This window comes from Bidens hawaiensis, unplaced genomic scaffold, assembly GCF_021521415.1.
Source record: "Bidens hawaiensis isolate Kalapana, Puna unplaced genomic scaffold, B.hawaiensis_p1.1 tig00006061_1, whole genome shotgun sequence".
Taxonomy (NCBI): domain Eukaryota; kingdom Viridiplantae; phylum Streptophyta; class Magnoliopsida; order Asterales; family Asteraceae; genus Bidens; species Bidens hawaiensis.
Genome location: NW_027491400.1, coordinates 1211508 through 1236188, shown reverse-complemented (window position 1 = coordinate 1236188; position 24681 = coordinate 1211508). Strand labels below are relative to the sequence as shown.

At 36.2% G+C, this 24681-nt stretch overlaps 1 protein-coding gene across 1 annotated transcript; it reads left to right on the top strand.

Annotated features, from left to right (window-relative positions):
• The first annotated feature begins 10703 nt into the window (after positions 1-10703).
• On the top strand, positions 10704-14574 carry LOC143631353 (RGG repeats nuclear RNA binding protein A-like). The gene is made up of 7 exons (XM_077100146.1): positions 10704-10940; positions 12782-13088; positions 13229-13294; positions 13563-13695; positions 13827-13985; positions 14087-14143; positions 14217-14574. Exons 1-7 carry the CDS (start codon positions 10763-10765, stop codon positions 14409-14411), a joined length of 1095 nt encoding a protein of 364 aa, XP_076956261.1. The 5' UTR covers positions 10704-10762; the 3' UTR covers positions 14412-14574.
• Positions 14575-24681: the final 10107 nt, after the last annotated feature.

The following is a 24681-nucleotide window of genomic DNA, read 5'->3' as shown; positions in this document are numbered from 1 at the left end:
ACTCAGTTTTTTCTCCGGCTCGGTGAACATACCTATTTAGCAATACTTGCAAAATTTCGAACGTGCCGCGGAGTAGAGTCAGGGCATATTAATTGATCCGATTATTTCGTATGTGTATAAAATATTGCAAGGAAGTCTTTAAGACCGGATTTCTGATCTGATTCAGTGGTTCGACCTGTACTCAGTTTTTTCTCCGGCTCGGTGAACATACCCCTATGGCAATACTGGCAAAATTTCGAACGGGCCGCGGGGTGGCGTCAGGGCATAATTATTTATTCGATTCTTTCGTATGTTTATAAAATATTGTATGGAGTCTCCAAGACTGAATTTCAGATCCGATTCAGTGGTTCGACCCATACACAGTTTTTTCTTCGGCTCGGTGAACATACCCCTTTGGCAATACTGGCAAAATTTCGAACGGGGCCCGAGGTGGCATTAGGGCATAATTATTGATCCGATTCTTTCGTATGTTTATAAATTATTGTATGGAAGTCTCCAAGACCGAATTTTTGATCCGATTCAGTGGTTCGACCCGTACTCAATTGTTTCTCCGGCTCGGTGAACATACCCCTTTGGCAATACGGGCAAAATTTCGAACGGGCCCCGGGGTGGCGCCAGGTCATAATTATTGATCTGATTCTTTCGTATGTGTATAAAATATTGTATGGAAGTCTCCAAGACCGAATTTTAGATCCGACTCAGTGGTTCGACCCTGATGTAGATGTCTTGCTCTAATCAAAAACAAGTATTTATAAGACTTAAATACCTATAACTAGTATGGGTAAGTAAGGTCGTCTCCACAAGGAATCAGTGGATAGTGCAAGTAAAGTTCATAATTATTAGTTATTATATTAAGCGGACAGTCGATGTCAAGCAGTTTATAAAGATGGTTATAAGAACACACGGTTACTTGGAAAAGTTTGTAAACAATTATGAGAAAACGATTCACTTCAGATTCAGGTAAAGTGATAACCGACTAATCACATATTCATAAGATTAATCGCGCAGTAATTACTAAACCTAACAGTTGGGTTGTGAGGACAAACGATACCCTAACCGAATTGTTGACACAACTGAACTCCGGTTTACCCAATTACCAGTTTAATGAATGAATACCAATTATAAGCAATGACTAACGATTATTGGTTCAATGACATAAGAGCTAACCCTACATGTGATGAACACAACCAGAAAAGTGATGCAAAGTTTGACAATCAAAATCATAAACTGTTTAAACAATCAATTCATAATGTAAAACAAGATTAAAAACAATCAATCAAGTTCATACTCATTCAAAACATAGAATCTGATCAAAGTTAGTTTTCACAAAACCCTAGCCTAAATTGAATACAATGGTTTAGCCTGACATCGGCATCACGAAGGATTCGCTTATCTGATGAGAGGATGAAAGCATGCGATGAACAAACGAACCGGAGGCTTTAGGATGGTGGAAAATCGTCCTAGGGCTTGTACTTGGTTGGACGAATGAAGGATAGGTCGAATGGGGGCTGAAAAACTGATTATATCAAAGTTAGGGTTATTTTTCCCGTCAGGAGGATCTTAGCGCGTCGCTAACATCCCAAGGGTGTGATTTTCACGCCGAGCTAAAGACTCAAAATTCTGATGATCTTAGAGATACGCTGACATCACCATCATGACCCTTTAGCACCGCGCTAAAGGCGTCTGACAGAATTTTCTTTATTTTCTTCATTTATTTTGCATAGGAAAGCGTGTCAATCATCATGAGTCTTCTATATCTTCGTTCCAAGCCCGTAATTCATCCCGATAAGTGTCCTTGACGTCAAGTATCCTGAAACACATAAACACGCTTGAAGTACCAAAATTCACATAATATTTAAACTAAAAGTAAACAAAAACTATAATAATATACATGACTTTTGCCCGACCATCACATCCCCACACTTATCTTTTTCTTGCCCTCAAGCAAACTCTCATGCAACACATACACCTCGATCAATGATTCATAAATTACCACGATTAATACTAGTGAGGTATAAGGTCATACCCAATTCCCAAGAACTGACACTATCAAGGTTGATAACACACCAAATAATTTAATGTTACAATTTAAAACTATGGAACCGCCCAAACGAGTGTACTTTGTTTCCAGTTAAGGCACAAATGGTCATACCCCTTATAATATAATATCTCTCCACTCGGTTTAATATCTGGACTAGCAAAAAATGTGCTAGTATCTCTCTGCCCTCTATACCAAGTATGAACACAATGTAATAAGTTTGGAAGCAAGTCATATCTCCACCCATTACCCACCGGTTGCATAGAGAATAGAACTAAGGGTTTTGTTGTGTCTTAGGTTAGGGTGTGGAAGCGGATTTATTTAGTAGCTTATGGTGGATGAGACCCAATTTATTCAAACAAACAAACAACTCACTCACTATTATTTACAAACGACACTAACTCAAACATCGACTCTTTTTGAGCTTTTCTTTGATTTTCCAACTTTTTTTTCTTTTTTCTTTTTTTTTAACAATCACTAACATCAATATATACAAACAACTGAATCGAGACATACGTACATTGTGTACTATGATCGACAAACAACTTATATACAACTCTTGACATACCGAATTTCATCCACAGGGTTAAAAATAATAAAGGCCAAGGCAAACACGGCTTGTAATGTGGGTTAAACAAACGAAAGGGAAATGGCACAAACTTGGCTCCTAGGGGATAATGTAGGGTTGGGAGTATTTATTTATTTATTTTTTCATGTAAAGGCCATTATATGTGGGTTTCTACAGTCTTATTTCTCCATACAGGTGGTGGTATTAAGATCTCGAAATGCATGAGACAACCAAGTTCTAGATATCATGGACATACTGGTTACTCTCTATAATGGCACTCGTATGACATGTGTATATACTATGTATTATATGTGTATTATATATATGTGGTCAACTCACACACGTACCGGAGGAATAAGGTTGCCGATATAAACATGTGTACCTGTCCCCATGACTCGTTATCCCCATCTAAACGGTCCATTTTATTTTTTCTTTTTGAAAAACATTTGCATGGGAAGACTTTCGAGAAGCTTAAAAACTGACCATGACCAAAGACCTCTACTTGGCATTAATAATAGCAATTAACAAGTTACAATTCCAGCTTTTGCGCACAATCAAGGCACTCTAAAGCAAAAAATTTAATTTTCCCCCATCCCCACACTTAAGGTTAACATTGTCCTCAATGTTTAAAATTTAGCATTTAAAAGAACATTAACGAGGACGGGGTTAAAATTGACTGATTATAAATTTTAAAACCGGGCTTAATGTGATGGTCCTAAAAATTATACAACTATACAATTACACTTTTAACAATAAAACTAATAAAACAAAAAGAATTATGAAAACAAAATCACCTGATCAGAAAATAAGCCACTCAAATATACTCTTGGTTGCGTTCAACAAACCCGGCTCCTCAATTCACTCAACAGTATCTGCAAACTCTCACACGTGTAGAAGCACGCTTCTCACAACCATTAGGATAGGTCTTTTAAACCGTTTTCAAAACCGTTAATTTTAATTACCAAGCCAAGTTATTTAAATTTCATAATTAAATTTGTTAAACTAGTAAAATTGTTAAAAGACCTAACGCACTTTCGTAGAAATCACGATTGCATTTAGCGTATGCAACAAGCCCTTTAAACCCCCCGGTAGCCCGGGTGGACGAGTGAGGTCTCGTGAGGGTTTATAGGAAACTACACCCACAAAGTTTTAAATATAACATAATATACAAGTACCTGACAAGGCTGGGTTGCCTCCCGATCAGCGCTAAGTTTTTGTTAAGGTCTTCAGCCAGACCGTTACCTGGTATGACGTTTACGATGGTCTAAGCGGACTCTTCCCTACCGAATTCCCTATAAAAGCTCGGTAGTTGACACACCTCGGTTCTGCTTCTTCCTTCATGTTCAAGATGTCTGATAAAAAATTACGGGTCGGTGTGAAAGAATATTTACCTTCAGAATTTCCAACATATGCTCGGTAGTGAACACGTCGAGCCCACACACTCTTTCTTATCTTCAAAACATCAAATATTGATCGGGGTGGAACCGAACAATTTCCCACCGAGTTTCCCGTGTATGCTCGGTAGTTGAGGTGTTGTGTCCATACCTTCTTTCTTGTGGTGGACATGACAACAGAACCAATATGGGCCCATTTATTAATACTTTGCCCACTCTTCTTCACCTCCACCTTCCTCTTCTTGAAAGGTACTTTGTTTTCAACTCGGTCCACACATTCAGCTATATACTCCAAAAGATCTAGACCTTTTCCCTCAACATCCTCATCAGCAACCACAACTGATGCATTCATTGGCTTTTCAGTAACTAGAGGAATTGGTGTGATATTATTCTCCACAGCCACCTCCTCAAATTCATTCTCTGGAAGATCAACAGCCTCATTTATTACTTCATCATTCACCACGACATAACTAGCCAACTGCTCGCGATCTCGTTTAATTTGGGACAAATCTTCAAATAGTTGACTCATTAGTTCATCTTGGGCAGCATTAGACGTTTCTTGAAGCTCCAACCTCTTATTCATTTGCTTCAATAACTCCATCACATCCTTAATCGACTCCTCTTTGTTATCCGAGGAATCATTTTGATCTAGCTGATAATTCCTTTGATATGTACCACCTTGATTATAATATTGAGGGTCCTCCTCGTATATTGGTTGATGATGTTCATGGTAGTAGTAGTCCTCCTCCTATTGATAACTTACAAAACTTGGCATAGCGGACCCATCACTATCATACTCCGAATCATTTTCAAACTAGTAACAATTAATTCTCTTTTGAGATTGAGAACGCATGTTGAGGCCTTGCTGGTTGAAATTCCTTTGGTTATCTGACTCGTATAAGCCTTGAGAGTTTGATGAAGGTGGGCCATGATATGAATGCGTATGGTACGAGTCATCGTCCTCCACGACCTTATATCCTTCATGCGGGTCATAGACCCAACTCCCTGTCATTGTGAGTTACCTACACACATGAAACACAAGAATACCCCGCGTAAAATCAAACAAAAAAAAACAAAAACTAAACTAAACAAAAAAAAATAAAAAAATAAAACTAGCACTTTGCGCGTTGATTCCCCGGCAACGGCGCCATTTTGATGTAGATGTCGTGCTCTAATCAAAAACAAGTATTTATAAGACTTAAATACCTATAACTAGTATGGGTAAATAAGGTCGTCTCCACAAGGAATCAGTGGAAAGTGCAAGTAAAGTTCATAATTATTAATTATTATATTAAGCGGACAGTCGATGTCAAGCAGTTTATAAATATGGTTATAAGAACACACGGTTACTTGGAAAAGTTTGTAAACAATTATGAGAAAACGATTCACTTCAGGTTCAGGTAAAGTGATAACCGACTAATCACATATTCATAAGATTAATTGCGCAGTAATTACTAAACCTAACAGTTGGGTTGTGAGGACAAACGATACCCTAACCGAATTGTTGACACAACTGAACTCCGGTTTACCCAATTACCAGTTTAATGAATGAATACCAATTATAAGCAATGACTAACGATTATTGGTTCAATGACATAAGAGCTAACCCTACATGTGATGAACACAACCAGAAAAGTGATGCAAAGTTTGACAATCAAAATCATAAACTGTTTAAACAATCAATTCATAATGTAAAACAAGATTAAAAACAATCAATCAAGTTCATACTCATTCAAAACATAGAATCTGGTCAAAGTTAGTTTACACAAAACCCTAGCCTAAAGTGAATACAATGGTTTAGCCTGACATCGGCATCACGAAGGATTCGCTTATCTGATGAGAGGATGAAAGCATGCGATGAACAAACGAACCGGAGGCTTTAGGATGGTGGAAAATCGTCCTAGGGCTTGTACTTGGTTGGACGAATGAAGGATAGGTCGAATGGGGGCTGAAAAACTGATTATATCAAAGTTAGGGTTATTTTTCCCGTCAGGAGGATCTTAGCGCGTCGCTAACATCCCAAGGGTGTGATTTTTGCGCCGCGCTAAAGACTCAAAATTCTGATGATCTTAGAGATACGCTGACATCACCATCAGGACCCTTTAGCACCGCGCTAAAGGCTTCTGACATAATTTTCTTTATTTTCTTCATTTATTTTGCATAGGAAAGCGTGCCAATCGTCATGAGTCTTCTATATCTTCGTTCCAAGCCCGTAATTCATCCCGATAAGCGTCTTTAACTAGGGGTGAGCAATAACTGAATCGTTAACCGAAATCGAACCGAAAACCGACGAAACCTAACCGATATAACCGAAAACCGAATTAACCGAAATTAACCGAACCGAACTCTTCATTTTTTAATATTTTCTAGCCTTTTTCCCCCTATTTCATGTATTATATGTATTAATAATTTAATACTATCATTTTTATGTGTTTATATCTCCATTTTATGTACTAATATCTCAATTTCATATATTTATACCTTCATTTCATGTAGTTATGCATTCATTTCATGCATTTAAACATTCATTACATGTATTTTTAAGCAAAATTTTAGCACAAGTTTGATATTGGTTATTAACCGAAATTAACCGAACCGATAACCGATCGGTTAGGTTGGGTTAATGCTAATAACCGAACCGAACCGAACCGTGCACACCCCTATCCTTAACGTCAAGTATCCTGAAACACATAAACACGCTTGAAGTACCAAAATTCACATAATATTTAAACTAAAAGTAAACAAAAACTATAATAATATACACGACTTTTGCCCGAACATCATACCCATACTCAGTTTTTTCTCCGACTCGGTGAACATACCCCTTTGGAAATATTGGCAAAATTTCGAACGGGCCGCGGGGTGGCGTCAAGGCATAATTATTGGTCTGATTCTTTCGTATGTGTATAAAATATTGTATGGAAGTCTCCAAGACCGAATTTCTGATCCGATTCAATGGTTCGACCCATACTTAGTTTTTTCTCCGGCTTGGTGAACATACCCCTTTGGCAATACTGGCAAAATTTCGAACTGGCCGCAGGGTGGCGTCAGTGCATAATTATTGATCCGATTCTTTCGTATGTGTATAAAATATTTTATGGAAGTCTACAAAACCGAATTTCTGATCCGATTCAGTGGTTCGACCCATACTCAGTTTTTCTCCGGCTCGGTGAACATACCCCTTTGGCAATACTGGCAAAATTTTCGAACGGGCCACGGGGTGGCGTTAGGGCATAATAATTGATCTGATTCTTTTGTATGTGTATAAAATATTGTATGGAAGTCTCCAAGACCGAATTTCTGATACGATTCAGTGGTTCGACCCATACTCAGTTTTTTCCCCGACTCGGTGAACATACCCCTTTGGCAATACTGGCAAAATTTCGAACGGGCCCCGGGGTGGCGTCAAGGCATAATTATTGAGCCGATTCTTTCGTGTGTGTATAAAATATTGTATGAAAGTCTCCAAGACCGAATTTCTGATCTGATTCAGTGGTTCGACCCATACTAAGTTTTTTATCCGGATCGATGAACATACCCCTTTGGCAATACTGTCAAAATTTTGAACGGGCCGCGAGGTGACGTCAGGTCATAATTATTGATCCGATTCTATCGTATGTTTATAAAATATTGTATGAAAGTCTCCAAGACCGAATTTTTGATCCGATTAAGTGGTTCGACCCATACTCAGTTTTTTCTCCGGCTCGGTGAAATACCTCTTTGGCAATACTGGCAAAATTTCGAACGTGACGCGGGGTGGGGTCATGACATATTTATTGATCCGATTCTATCGTATGTTTATAAAATATTGTATGGAAGTCTCCAAGACCGAATTTCTAATCTGATTTAGTGGTTCGACCCATACTCATTTTTTTCTCCGGCTCGGTGAAATACCTCTTTGGCAATACTGGCAAACTTTCGAACGGGCCACGGGGTGGCGTCGGGGCATAATTATTGATCTGATCCATTTATATGATTGATTCCACTTTCTAAAGGCCGCGGAATAAGAGCAACAACTTTCCGGAGTCAACCCATTTTTCGGGCCTTGAATATTAAGTCCAATCTATGGCTTTGTCATGCAATTTGATCCATTTTGGACTCGTTAGGTTTGGCCCATTACCTCGAGTTAGGCTGAAAAACATTTTGTTATGAAGATGTGATCTTATTCACCGACGGGTCCTTGTCTTAGGGTAGGATACCTATACATAAACATGAAACATTGGAACCCAATCGGCTCCCTCACTCTACGATCAACATTAAGTACATAACTATTAAGGGTTAAATTCCGTTTTCATTATCTTAGCATATTAAGGATCATGTTAATTGTATGTGTATAGAAGATTCCCACTTTATGCACTACAACTACAATAGTATGTGTTAAGACTACCCACTTTTTTCCTTTAAATGCAAGCCAATACCACGAACCTGACTCAAACCGTCCCATGAACGTCCAAGGCACAAACGTCTAAGGATGACCCTCACAAACATCGTCCATGTCTCTCATGACTCATCCGTCATATTCATGTGCCTCCTTGTCATTCAAGGCCTCCAAAAATGTCTCATTACCTTTACTTTAATACAACACAATTACAAATAGTATATACAAGTACACGACAGTTTAAACACGTAACATCATTATTATTTATACATAAGCAAAATCCAAAATATGGTACTGTTTTGTGTAAGGTAATGAAATACATAGATAGAAATGAGCAACAATTGAAATATACTAGTTTATTACTATTTGATAATTGATAGTATATATTATCTAATGAGAAAACACTAGTTCAAACCGGGTTTGAGTAGGTATTTAATAAGGGTGGTCACCAAGAGTCTTGAATAAGCACAAGAAGTACATGGCAAGAGAGGGTGGAGTTGGAATGTTTTATCGTATGATGGAGATTTCTATTTATAGCCGGAGGTGTACGATTTATGAAGAGAAAATGTTGGACCCGTATCGAGTGCATGTTGGGCTGTCTCCTCTACAACTATCATAGTGGAGATCTTAGATGCCGTTTTGCGCGAGGCCCACCCCTTAGTGTTTATTGTATCCTTTGTGTATCCACAATGGTGATCCCGTGTGTACTAGCTTCACAAGCGGACTCACCCTGTTGATGCCTTTTCCTGTATAGTTCTGACGTCTATAATGGTTCATAGGTGTGCGCTCTACAGGAGTGTTCCTTTTTGGTGTCTTCTCTTTAAGGTGTTATAGTTATTCTTTTACTCGTTCGACCCGGGTTAGAGACACATCTCTTCACCTAAAAAAATGTTATCATGTGCTCAATTTGTTTTATTTAAATTTGCATGATAATAAACTGCATATTCATTAGAAAAGTTATAAAAAAATGAACATTCGGAAGGTACAATTTGACTTGATGTGAGGAAGTGGTCACTCAAATCATACGTTTTTGGCATTTTATAAATGGCTATCTAAATGTCACAATCACTTTGTTATGTAATAGTTTCACTATTTTGGACGCATGCTACCATTGTGGATAAGCACCAAACTTTTGCTATCCCATCACAAAACTTATTTTAGATGTTTATTTTGTGGGCAATTTGAGTCTTCAATGTTAATGATTTGAAATTCCGTAATGTGTGGCATTCTATGCAAAATATTGAAAGATAAGTTTCTAACAAGTGTATGTTAAAATCATTAAAACTTTTTTAAACAACAAAAGAGATTTTATAAAATTCTAATGGTTAATATCCGTATCGGTCTTGTATATTCTTGATCTTGACCATTTGAATCTTTGTCGAATAATTTTTCACTTAAAAGCTTTCTAGATTGTGAATGGCGTGGAACTAGACTATTAATATGGGTGAAAACAAGCCGAGCTATTCGCGAGCTTCTCCAGATCAGTTTGTAAAAAAAGATCGATTAAGCTGAGCTCAAACTTAAAAATAAGCTCACATAATAAACGAGCCCGAGCCTACTTACAAGCCTAAACGAGCCTATCATTAATATAATTTTAATCATAAATACACAAACACATTATACGTGTATATATACAACAATTGCTAATCAATATATAATGTTATGAAAAATAACTAGATAATGAGTAATATGTTATATATAAAATTAGTAATGGTAGTATATATAAATCAGTTAAAAAATAGTAAAACAAGCCGAGTTTGAGCTCGATAAACTATTAACAAGCCGAGCTCGAGCTTTAAAAATAAAAATTAAAACGGGCCGAGCTCGAGGTTTATATATGTTAAACAATTCGAGCTTAAGCCTGAGCCTGAGCTATGTTATATATAAAATTAGAAATGAAAAAAATATATAATAGTAAATTAAAAAATAGCAAGCGACCTAAGCTGAGCTCGCGTTTAAAAAACTATTAACGTGCCAAGGTTGAGCTTTAGAAATAATGATCGAAACGAGCCGAGCTCGAGCTCAAGCTCTGTATATATTGAACGAGCCAAGTTCGATCCTAATCAAGCTCTGGCTCTGCTCGACTCGTTTACACCCCTACCTTTTAACACTCAAAGGGGACGAGCATTTTATTTTTTAATATAAAACAAGGGGCCAACATGGTATATCTAAAACCAACAGGACTCAAACTGTAACATAAACCCAAAAATATCAATTAATTAATATTATTATCATTCATTCACCAGAAATAAATAAATTGGGGGTTTTATTATCAATATCAATTGCGGCTAGGGTTTCAATCAAATTGATTACATATGGCGAATTTAAGCTTCAATTAAGTTAATACATCTATTGCAATTGCAAAACCCTAAGTTGAATCAGATATGGCGACTGCAAATCCATTCGATTTGCTTGGAGATGACGATAACGATGATCCATCACTGCTTGTGCAGAAGATTGTTTCTGCGCCGGTGAAGAAAGCTCAAGCCGCTCCAGCTGCCGGTAAGACGGCGGCTCAGCCGGCTAAGCTGCCTTCCAAGCCGCTTCCACCAGCTCAAGCCGGTAACTGTTTTCTGGTTATTATTAAGTAGTGAGGCTCTGTTTTGTGTAGTTAGGTTTTAAGCTATGTTGAAGCTGATTTGTGATTAAGTAAGCGATTAATGTAGAAAAGTGTCGGTTGATCGATATTTGAGATATCGGTTGTCGTGGTGGGATATCGGTAATTTTAACATCATGCAGAATTTATATATAATTATATGTATAGCAATTTAACACTAATAATTCAGTATACTCTCCTACCGTTAGCAAATTATCGTTTTGCAACTTATAAAACACTAACAATTGTAGCAAGTAGGAACTAACTAAGACTTAAAAAACTAACATTGAGCATTAAAAATTGATAATAAAGACTTAAAACACTAATATCGGTAAAATCGGTCAAATATTGGTCCATTGTTGGTCCAATATTGCTGATACTATCGGTACTGATATTTTGACTGATATTGTACCAAGGGACCGATAACCGATATACTGGTGATATGTTGTTGATATCGACTGCATAGGTTTAATGTTGGATTATGGATGATTGAACTGATAGTTTGTGCAAGTATTGAGGTTCTGTTTTGTGTAATTGGTTGCTGTATATTGGACTAGTAAGATTTAGGTTTATACGGGCCAGGTTTTAACTTATGTTAAAGATAAGGGTGTGCATGAGCTGCTTTTTGACTGAGTAATTCATATTGTGTTTAAAGTATTGACATTTATTCAATGTAAGAAGAACAAAGTGAAGTTGAAAGACATGGCAACACTCTGTGCTTTTGATTTTATATTATAGCTTGACTGGCATTTGATTTTTCTTGTAAGGTTATTTGAGACATATCAATCAATCAATCATACCCAGTAAAATCCCACCGACAGTAGAGCTATAGGTAGGGTCTGGGGAGGGTGGGATGTAGGCACACCGTACCTCTATCCAAAGGAATAAAGAGGTGGCTTCCAGAGAGACCCTCGGCTCTAAGAACATGTGTATGAAGCAAGAAAAGGAAATCAAAGTTTAACAGTTATATAAAAACTACTACTAATTATAATAATATTAATAAAAAGGTCACAGTTTAACCGCAATATAAAGCTAATAATAATAATAATAAAATATGTAAGGGAAATACCATTATGGTATGTGACCTAAATAAGTTAAGTCTAAGCCCTAAGGTATTCAATTCTCTCTAAAAATCCTTAACTTTAATTCTACTTCTCCACGAATTCCTATCCTCAACCATGTCCTCGGAGAGGTTTAGGTCTATCAAATCATGCCTAATCCTCTCATCCCAAGTCAATTTCGGTCGTCCTCTACCCCTCCTCCCCTCTATAGTAATGTTTTCTACGGATCTAACAGGATTCGTCGTCTGTCTTCTCTTTACATGTCCAAACCATCTCAATAATCAAATTAACTAATCAAATTAGTTAATTTGATGTCTTCTCTTTACATGTCCAAACCATCTCAATAACAGGATTCGTCGTCTGTCTTCTCTTTACATGTCTTCTCTTTATTTGAGACATAACAGTATGAATGTGGAATCCAATAATCAAATTAACTAAATAGTTCAAAGCTTCTTAATAATGGCACGTTAAGAGTGAAGGAGCTGTTGATCTCTATTCTATGTCTTGCTATTTGCCTTATTCGTTTTTCTTGTTAAAGATGAAGTCGATTTACACGTTTCCAAGTGTATTTAGCCAGTATAAAGTAAATCAACTGCTTTTGTACAATGTTAAAAGTTTTCCTTGGTGTCAAATGTAGAGATTGTATGTATTTTATTTAGGTTGAGGAACTTTATATGCAATGCTGATTTTTCATCTGCGTCGTTTGTTTTTCTGTATTTTAATATAAAAGGATTACTTTTGAGCAGTGAAGGAGGCTAGAAATGAAGGTGTGCGTGGAGGTCGTGGTGGTGGCCGTGGTTTTGGGCGGGGTCGTGGTGGTGGAGGGTTTAATAGAGACTCAGGCAGCAATGACCAGCCATATGGTAATCGAGGGTTATCTGGTGATCAAGGTGTCATTGAAGAGTCTAATGGCGGGAAAGGTTACGAGAGACGTGGTGGTGGAGGTTATGGTGGTCCTCGTGGAGGTCGTCGTGGTGGATTTGCTAATGGAGACGCGGAGGATGGAGGTCGCCCTCGCCGTCCGTATGAACGCCGCAGTGGAACAGGCTATGGGTAATTTTTTGTCTTTTTTGTTTTTAATTTGCTTGATTCGGTTTCTTTTCTTTAGTTTCATTATTTGATCACTGGCCTGGAAATATCGCTCATTCCTTTCTTTTTTTTAAAGTTATATGAATTACTTATCTTATGTATAGGAATGAACATAAACGCGATGGAGCAGGTCGCGGGAACTGGGGAAGTCAGGCTGATGAAATTACTCGGTATCTTTTTTTTGTACTCCCATATTAATATCAGAGTTAGATGTCGGAAAAAGGGTGGCTTGGGTAATAGGTTAAAAGTGGTCGGGTCAAAGCATTTTTGTTTAGTTTTTTTAAGTTCTATAAGTAACTTATTTCATTTTATCCATTGAGAGAAAAATGAACCAAATTGAGCCACTCTTAGAGTCTTAGGTAATTGTTTTGAAAGTTTCATCAATACCTATTTTATTATTTTCTGTAAGTTTCTAATATTTGCAATGTTTTTTTACAGGGAGACCGAGGAAGTTGTGAATGGAGGGGAGAAAACCGTTGTATCTGATACGCCGTTGGCTGAGGACGAGCCAAAGGATGAGAAAAAGGAGAACGCTGTAAATGAATCTGAGGAGAAGGAGGCTGAGGATAAGGTAAACACAAATCTAAAATATGTAAATCCGTAAATCCACTTTTATTAGGAGCACGGGATACATTTTGGGCTTTTGACCTGCTGTTGACTTTCATGTTTATATAAGTCTATGATCGTTATTTCTTAATTCAGGAGATGACTCTTGAAGAGTATCAAAAGGTTCTTGAGGAAAAGAGGAAAGCTTTAGAGGCACTTAAGACTGAAGAAAGGAAGGTGGAAGTTGACAAAGAGCTTGCATCCTTGCAGCCGCTCTCCAACAAGAAGAATAACGATGAAATTTTTGTTAAATTGGTGAGTGATAATTATATAAGTTAATTCTTATATTATTAAACCTACACTCTATCATCATTTTAATTTTCTATTAACCGGAATGTTTGAATTCACTTTAATAGGGGGCTGACAAGGATAAGCGTAAAGAGATTGCCGAGAAAGAAGAAAAGGCTAAGAAGGTAATATTCATTACATAGTGTAATGCAACATTTATGGCATAATATTTTGAACTTTTTATTTTGGTGTTTGTAGTCACTCAGCATCGACGACTTCTTGAAACCTGCTGCTGGTGAAAGGAACTACACTTCTGGAGGGCGTGGCCGTGGCCGTGGTGGCAATAGAGGCGGAGGTGGTGGTGGATGTTACAACCATGGTTCATCAAGCTATGCTCCTGAAGCCCCAAAAATTGAAGACCCGAGTCACTTCCCTACTTTAGGTGGCAAGTGAGCACTCGTCTTGCCATTTTGACCTGTATTCATCAACACTTGTAGGAATGGCATAAGCAAACATGTTACAATAACAGAGTTCTATGTATTTGAAAACATCTCAAAAGTGTAAATTTTATCTGTTTTTCTATGTGCTGCTCACTGTGATTGTTAAGGTATTTATATTAGAGGTGTGTTGAAATTTTCTTTCCTTTTTTTATATGACAATTAGGGGTTTACGTGGTGCAATTCGGTGCGGTTTTTGGCTAAAACCAAACAGAAAACCAAAACTTCGGTTTTTAAAGTTTTTGAAACCGTTCGGTCTCGGTTTTTTCGGGTTTGGTTTTTGTTTTGGGTTTGGTTTGGTTTGGTTTTGTTTTTTTTGGCAAAAAATTAATGAATTTTGGTATAAATAAATTTGTTAATTATAAATAATAGATTGTTACACATTTGATCAAAAATATTGAGTTATATATTTATTAAATTCTTATAAATTACTTAACATAAAATACAACAAAACAAAAATTTAGAAATTCGGTTCGGTTCAGGTTTTTTAACATGCAAAACCAAAACCAAAACCGAACAATTGGTGCGGTTTTTACAAAAATATAAAACCAAACTGCTGGTTTTTATTTCGGTTCGTTTTTTTTTTGTTTGGATTTTTCGGTTTCGAATCGGTTTTTTGGTTTCTTGCACACCTCTAAGGCCCTAATGACAATTGAGGTGTTTTTAGGACATAGACTAATGACAATTTAGGTGTTTTTAGGACATAAGACTTATTTCGCAGTTACTTTAGTTTGATATGCCTTTTCTCTACAGATATCTATTGTTTTTCATTTACAATTAAAAGATGTTTAAATGGTTTGTACTTTCATGGTATCCTTATGTTTAAATTTACCCACCAACCAAAACCTGCAAAAGTAATATTCAAATTACTTTAGGTTTTACACTAGTGACATAAATTCACCCAACCAAAGCCTACAAATTAATGAATTTCTTTTGTAAATATTGTTAGTCGGTTTTAGAATATCCGGTTCTATACTCGACCCAATACATAGGGTATGGTTTTTAGAATCGATACCCAGACCCGAACCCAACCAGGGTATTAACAATACCCGATCATACCCCGACCCAGTTCAATACCAAAACCCGGGTATTTGAAAATCCCGACTTTTGCACCTCTAACCCCCCCCCACCCCCCCCCCACACACGGTTGGATAAAACCACACATGGTTTTTTATTATTGATAACCGAAACCGAACCGTTATGATACAAAACCAAACCAAACCAAACCATTACTAACTGTTTGGTTTGGTTTCGGTTTACTTTCACGGTTTGGGTATTTATATTAAAAAAAGTAAGAAACAAATTATATTGGTTTAACTGTTTAAGTTTTGAGGTGTCGTGTAAGGTGAACCTTTTAAAAATGAACAGTAATAAACTAGATCTAATGATAATGGATATGCAATAAATCAGCTTTATTCTTAATATGAAATGAAATAGCAGATAGACTTGGAAATTTTAATACCTACACTGCACCTCACTACAGTTTAAGCAAGTTAATAGTCATAGGCAAGTTTTACTTTTATTAAACCTAACACATAATATATATTAAAAAAAGTAAAGCATACTCATCTAAGGTTAATAACTAAACAGATTGATACAATGGATGCTAGTTAAAAAATTTAACTTTACATTTGTTTTGCAGATTGATTAATCAACAAGCATGAGGTTTAAGCGCATTTGTCAAACACACTTTGAATGGCGTCCTATTCAGCATAATATAACTCTAAGGATGGAAAGTTACATCGATGACGTTTTTCTAAGCTTTAAGATGTAAGTTTTGATTCAGCCATCCCCACCCTTGTCGGTTAAGTTTTGTAGATGTATTAAGTAAATTAATTGATTAACAAATGATTTAAGTCTTGCCTTGGGTTGGGCGTTCACAGCCCGGTTTTGACGTTTTTTAGTCAAAACGAAACCAAACCGTTTAATAACGTTTTTTGATTATTGAAAACCAAATCCGAACCGTTACTAACAGTTTGGTTCCGGTTTGGGCTTTATTATGCATTCACATGCCAAATAGAAGACAAGGTATGTCCAAACTGCAAATTATGTCCACAAAACAAGCTTAAAACAAGGTATCAAAATATATAACAGTTTTCTAGCATCCAATTACACAAAACTTAACTTAATAACATCTAAATGTAATCATAACAGCCTCATAAAACCAACAGTCCTTATAATTTTTTTTTTAATTTTTGAATGACTAAAAATATTTACACATTGTGTGGGGTTTGAAACAATATTTTAAAAACTGTTTTTTAGTCGTATCGGATTGGGTCAAAAAATGTTACAACCAATCACAATATAATTTCATATTAATGCAACTTTAACTAAAAAAATAACCTAAAAATACAAGATTTGTTGATTTATTTAAATAGTTGTATATTATTATTTTTTATTTAGTAAAGTTCAACCAAATTTGTTCATGACTTACGATTGTGATATCATGGAATATATATTTATGTTTAATAAAGTCTCTTCAATCCTTATAATATGATATCATAATGTGTCAAATTTTGTATGACTTAACAAATATGTTTATTAGAAACTTCTTAATGTCAAGAGAAACCAAGTCTTGCAGTTTTGGTTTTACGTATGATGTTGTGTACTTACTGTATTATGAGGGACCAAGACAACAACAACAACAACAACAAAATGAAAAGTTTATTATTATTATTATTGATAATCTAACAAATTGTTTATTTATGAGATGGAAATGGGTGTTAGCTTGGGACATGTGAGAGTGGATGAGAGAAATTAATAATAATTTGATAATAAAAAGAAAGAAACAAAAGAAATGAAATTAAATTAAATTAATAAATGTGTATTATATTCTCTCTCTCTCTGTCTCAGTTATTATAAAAGAAGATCAATTTCCTCTGATCCACAGTGGGATCTGAGCGTGGCCTGGTTTGCGATAGGCAGATGAGGTTTCCCTGGGGTGGATTAAAAGGGGATAATGACAACTTCATTGTCATTTTCACCCTTGAGAAAACGTCTACTCCAGACAGAGGAGTTGGCTTGGAAAGAAGAAGACCGGAAGTGGCAACAACAGCTCGATGAGGAAGAGGTGGAGGAACAAAGGAAGAAAAATGATCAAGAGTGATTTGGTGAAGAAAATGGATATTATTAGTATTTTATCTTTAGGCTGAGGGGTGTGGAGCGTGAGAAAGAGCGCAAGAGGACAGCCACTCGCGCCCCGGGGCGCGAGCACCACACCACCGAGGCGCGAGAGGGGCGCGAGAGGGGCGCGAGCGCGGAAAAAGAGGCAGGCGCCAGGGGGTTCGCGGGACAGGTTGAGCGTGAGGGGCATGGGGGGTGGTGAAAAGAGCCGTTTGAAAGATAAAATTGAGCCGTTGGCTCTTAATTTTTTAAAAAAAAAAAATTTTCTACTCCTATATATTACCCATTTTATACAACACTTTAACACAACTTCAAAAAACACCAAACTTACCCATTTTTTTATACAACACTTCCTATATATTACCCATTTCTTTCAAACTTTTTTAAAAAAACCTTTACAAAATCCTATATAATACCCCTAAATCAACCCATTTTTACCATATCAAACACGTATAGCGAGTGATTTAGAGGCACGGTATCCCTTTTTCCAACAAAGGGAGGATGCTAGGGGTCTTCCCGGTTTTACCCCTCTTCAAAAATGCACGGCTGCTATCCGTCAACTAGCGTACGGCATCTCGTCGGACGCTTTGGACGAGTATTTACAGATGTCGAAAAGGGTTGCACGTGAATCCCTTCATTTTTTCTGCCAAGGTAAAAAACATTAATTTTACTTTTTATTAAATATTTATTACATTTTTTAATATATATTGTACGTAGGAGTCATATCGACTTACGCTCGGAGATATCTGCGTAAACCTACAACGTATGACATCCAACGCATATATGAGGTGCACGCAGAAAAACATGGTTTTCCTAGGATGCTAGGTAGCATCGATTGTACGCATGTTGGATGGGCTATGTGTCCAACGGCCTGGCGAGGTCAGTTCCACCGTGGTGATCATGAAGGGCCGACCCTCATACTTGAGGCGGCGGTGTCACAGGATCTTTGGTTTTGGCATGCTTTTTTTGGTGTTGCTGGGTCAAATAACGACCTTAATGTTATCGATCAGTCACATTTGATCAACGACCTTATCGACGGGGTTGAACCACCTCAATCTTTTGTTGCAAATGAAGAACTCTTCAAGTACGGGTACTATCTGGTCGATGGTATTTACAACGAATGGGCTGTGTTAGTTCAAGCTTTTACAGATCCAGTCGCCGACAAACGGAAGTATTTTACGAAGAAGCAAGAGTCTGCTAGAAAAGATATTGAAAGAGCTTTTGGAGCTATAAAAAAACAATATTATGTTCTGGCGAACCCGATACGTTATTGGACTCGGGAGAGGATAATGGACGTCGTCTACACGTGTCTTATCCTACACAACATGACGTTAGAAGACGAGGGCAAAGCTATATGCCAAAACTACCAAGGTGACATTCCGCCACAACCGTCCACAATCAGTGATCAACAAAAACTTCATAACATAGCAAATATCAAGAGCCGTGAGATACACGGGGATCTTCGACATGAGTTGGTTGAACATTTGTGGGCGAGGCGACCAGAGGATCTTGTATTAGATTAGTTTTATTATTAAATATTATTGTTTGTTTAATTTTTAGTATGTTTTTTTTATTATATGAATTTTCAAAAAAATGTGTGTTTTTTTAAATAATTTTTGCGTTTTTTTAATAATACGTTTTTTTACTACATTTAAAAAATAATAAAAAAAAAACCGCTCGCGCCCCCTCTCGCGCCCCTCCACACCATGTCCCGGGGCGCGAGCACCACTACCAACACCCATCTTATCAACTTTCTCTCTCTGCCACACGTCACAATATTATTGGCTGGCGCCCCCACTCGCGCCCCCTCTCGCGCCCCCCACACCCCTCAGCCTTAGTTGTGTTTATTTAGTTTCTGATGTACTTACCGTTAAGGTCTCTAGAGCTCTTTTGGTCTATTATGTTAAATATCAATCACTTAATGAATTAATGACCGACTTTGATTGAATGTTTGTTTGTTTGATTGTTTTTGTTTTGGATTCCCTCTCGGGTTTCATGTCTCGGTACTTGATACTCTAACCTGCATTAAACCATTTTTTATTTATCTCAAATCCATTTTGACCAACAAAAAGTCAAATCTGCTTAAGGAATCTAAACTAACCAGATTACTTTGTAAAACTTGATTGTCCAGAATTCCCAAATTACCCTTCCTGAGAAATCTAACCTCATGATGATTTATATGCCCATCAAAGCCAGTAAATGCATCATTGACTAAGAAAAGTCAAATAGAAAACAATTTTAAAATTTTTAATCCACCTACTTATATGTAAATGCATGCTGCAAAAAGGAAACAAACTAAGGGGGTGTTTGGCTAAGCTTTTTGTTTTTGTTTTTTTGCTTTTGGAGGGGTAAAATGTCCAAAATACCCCTTCAAAAGCTTCAAATTAAAGTTTTTTGCTTTTTGGATGGGCATTTTGGACATTTTACCCCTCCAAAAGTAAAAAAGCAAAAACAAAAGGCTTAGCCAAACACCCCTAACTTGTTTAAGTAGTTCATATGAAAACTCAAACCTTCTGGTTGCATTACTTAACCGGTTAATTCCCGTGACTAGTTTAACACCACACATGGCCGTGATTTGGTTTAATCGGTCCGTTTTTTCAACCACAGAAAATAACAACAAATTATATAACATATTATATAAAAGCAACCAAGTTAGGGTTTATTAAGAGAGACATGAGTTGTGCATAATTTTTTAATTATATGATTCTATAATGTATTGAGCGTTATTCGGCGTGCGTTTTTTTTTTCCTTCTTTTAATGAGTTATATTAATTCGTTTTTTTTTTATTATTTTCTAAACATTCTATAAAAGTTATATGGTTGAGTGATGGCCTTAAAGGTTATTAACATAGTAATATAATCAAAATAAACAAAAAATAATAATAATATTCAATCGACAAATTTGAATAAGCATGTTTCAATTTTGAGAAGCCGATTCATCCAATATTACGGAAACGAAAGTGAATTTCATGATTGAGTTTGAGTAACATAAAAACAACATTGCTTTGTATCTTGAGTCAATGGGTTAAAATAAGAATCCTAATCATGAGCATGAGCATGAGCATGAGCATCATAGTTAATCATGCTTACATGTATGAATGGTAATCTTTGAGGAGATAGTTAATCATACTTACTGGTATGAATGGTAATCTTTGAGGAGTAGTTGTTCGTTTCGAGCTTTATTTTCAAAGCTCGAGTTCGGCTCGTGGGTAGATCTTCAAGCTCGAACTCAACTGATTACTATTTATCAACTATTTTATATATATATTTATAACTATTTTTTTTATATTTTTTCAAATTATAATTTTAAATATAAGCATATATTATTTTAGTTATTTTTATTTAATTTTCATAACGTTATGTGTATTAATTAATAATGATTAAATATATATTTTACAAAAATATATAAATGATAAGTTTATTTAGGCTTGTGAGCCGGCTCAAGCTTGATACGTGAAGCTCGAGCTCGTTTAATAAACAAGCATACATTTAGGCTCGTACTTGATTAAGCTTGGTTCGATCAAATTTTTTAGTGAGACGATCTCGAGTAGCTTGTGAGAGGCTCAACTTGTTTACACCCTTAAAGAAAGATGCCACGATCCTAATGTAAACCACCACCCCAACAACACCCATCAACAAACCCGAACATACAAGTTTTAAGAGTGAAGTGGATGATAAAACTCAACGTCATCTTCTTCTTGTTTTCTTTCATCCTAGGCATAAACCCACACTAAGTAAGTAAGTATGTTTATGTTTGCACTAAATCATCACCCAACTAGTAGATCTAAAGATTTACATGTCAAATAATAAACTAACAAACTTGTTTTACATAAAACATTAAAGTAACCATGTAGATCTAGTAAATAAATAAACGAGAATTAAAATGTAACTTTGTTGATTAGATATTTACAATGAAATTTCATACCCCACTACGGTCATGTGTATTATGACTTAGCCATTTTGTATGTAACCTTATTGAGTTATTTATTTTTTTATTTTTGTTTTTTGTGTCAGGTTAATAACCAAGAGAAAGGATGGAAAGTTACAACTATGAAGTATTTCTAAGCTTCAAAATGTAAGTTTTGATACCCTCATCGGTTAAGTTTTGTAGGTGTATTAAGTAAATTAATTGATAATTAATTAACAAATGATTTATGTCTTACATTGGGTTGGGGAGTTCACAGTCCGATTTTGCTGGTTTTTTGGTCAAACCAAAACCAAACTGTTTATTAACTAAAACCGAACCGTTACTACCGGTTTGGTTCTGGTTTGGGCTTTATTATGCCTTTATACAAATGCCAAATAGAATACAAGGTATGTTCAAACAACAAAAAAAAATGTCCACAATACAAGCTTAAAACAAGGTATCAAAATATATAACAGTTTTCTAGCAACCAAATACACAAAACTTAACTTAATAACTTAGTAACATCTAACAGTAAACATAATAGCCTCATAAAACCAACAGTCCTTATAATTTTTATTTTATTTTTGAATGACTAAAAATATTTACACATTGTGTGGGGTTTGAACCAATATTTTAAAAACTAATTTTTTTCTCATATCAGATTGGGTTAAAAATGTCAAAAATTGATTACAATATAATTTCATATTAATGCAGTTTTAACTCAAAAAATAACCTAAAAATACATGATTTTAGTTGCATAAACCGGAAAACATGTAAAGTTTATTTATATTTTCATGTAGTTGCATAATCAGGGGTGTCAATCATGTTGGGTTGGCAGGTTGAAATGTGCAACCCAAACCTGACACAAATTATTATTCGTGTCAGGCTTGGGTCGTATCAACAATTTCCGCCCCTATGCACAATTGTATGTTATACAGAAAACAAAGTCTTACACTTTCTTTATTAATGAATTTTATTTACAAGTTTAGCAAAAATGATTTGTTTAGAAATAATTGTTTTTTAAATAAATAATTAATAAATTTAAGTCGGATTTTACGTGGCATATACGTGTATACATACACTAAAGCGACAAACGAGATGTCGTGTTAGTGATTTTTAAAAAATATGCAACCCAAACCTGACCCATAATATTATTCGTGTGGGGTCCGGGTCGTGTCAACAGTTACCACCCCTATGAAGCACAATTGTATATTACCCTCATGACTTAAATAAATTAAACACTAATTTTGTAACATTTAGCAACAACTAATGCCAAATCATCAAATACAAATTTCACAACTTTTTTTTAATATAGATGCAGTCGACATTCGACGTGCTCGCTCTCTTCTGCCAAACAACACCTGGGGTCCATACGAGCTCGGCCACATACACTCAACCGGTCCCACCATGGCTCAACACTGGCTGCAGGCCGCTCACCACAATTCACACCTCAATGCTCAAGATTACTTGCAGGCTAACCAACAGCCAACTACGGATCCCCTCATTCAGCTTTTCAAATAACCATACGAAAACGCGTTTCAGTTCCACCACATTGGTTGAGGTTTTTTTAAACCCTCACTTGCAGTTTCTATATTATTAATATGTTTTAGACTTTAAGCAGTTTCTATTTATGTTTAAGTTTATGTTTACGTTGCACAATTAAAGATTTTCGATTAATGTTTGAAGACTGTTTTGGTTGTGACATTAACAGTTTCTATATTATTAATGTTATAGACTTTAAGCAAGATATGTTTATGTTTTACGTTTACGCTGCACGATTTAACGACTTTCGATTAATGGTTTAGGATTGTTTTGGTTGTGACATTAACTGCTTAATTATACAACATGTCTGAATGTGTGAGAATATAAGCACTGAGAACCTGAACCGAACAGTACCGGTTCGGTACGAGTATGTTAAAGTTCTGTCTCAAATCATACCATGAATACATGAATCTGACTAACACTCTGGACTGATGTTTTATACCTTATTTTTCACTTAAAACAATGTTAGAGACGGAGGAGAAAATAGAAACCTATGAAGAATTTCTTGAACGTAATCAGTTGGACTTTCCGGAAGATTATGCGAGGTATTTAGAACAAAAAGCGGAGAAAGAAAGAAAAAAAATGATGAAGAGTGATGCTGGTGGAAGATGATGTTATAAGTAATTTGGTGAAGCAAATATTATTTGTGTTTTCTGTTGGCTTTTGCTTTGGTTGTGTTTAGTTAGTTTTTGATGTACTGTTAAGGTCTCTCCCTTTCCTTTTGGTATCGATAGGTTTATGTTAATTATCACAAAATGAATGAATGACCGACTTTGATTGAATGTTTGTTTGTTTGTTTGTGTTTTTTGTTTTGGATTCCCTCTCGGGTTTCATGTCTCGGTACCCGACACTCTAAGCTGCATAAAACCAACCCCTGCTTCAACAAACCATATCTAGAGATGGTTAAACATGTTATTAAAATGACGACTTTGACCCGTTTAAGCTTTTGATGAATGGCATTAACCGTAGCGATTACACATGATATAGCTAGAAAGAGAACTTGCTTATCTGTTTGAGACAAGACTCGTTCCAACACATGTAACAACAGAATAACGCTTAGGATAGTTTCGTCTTTTTTAGAGGGCTAACATTCTGTGCTCGCTAGCTATATTTTCTATTCTTACGAAACATTAACTGAGTGCTTAACCTGTTCAACCGGTTGGAATGCCACCTCCTGTAAATTGCTCAATCAGGTGGGTGTGGTACCAACCCGGTACATAAAAGAAATGACCCTGCAGTTTTCAGCTTTGCCACCAAGCACGAGCGAGCAATTGCGGGACCCGCAAACAGAAGCACGAAACTAGCAGCAACTCCTATAGTCCTATGGCGAAGTTCTTGAGGAAGGCGACATAGTTTCGCCTTGACCATCATCATTTATCAGGTTCTTCTACATCAGATATAAAAGTGGTTGATTTTTAAACCAAGCGAACTCGATCATAAGCTTTATAACGGTACCCGTTCTAGAGGAAGATGATATGGTCTAAACTCTACATAATTTTATTTATCTCAAATCCATTTTGACCAACAAAAAGTTAAATCTGCTTAAGGAATCTAAACTAACCAAATTACTTTGCAAAATTTGACTGTCCAAAATTCCCAAATTACCCTTCCAGAGAAATCTAACTAGGGGTGTGCGTGGTGCGGTTCGGTGCGGT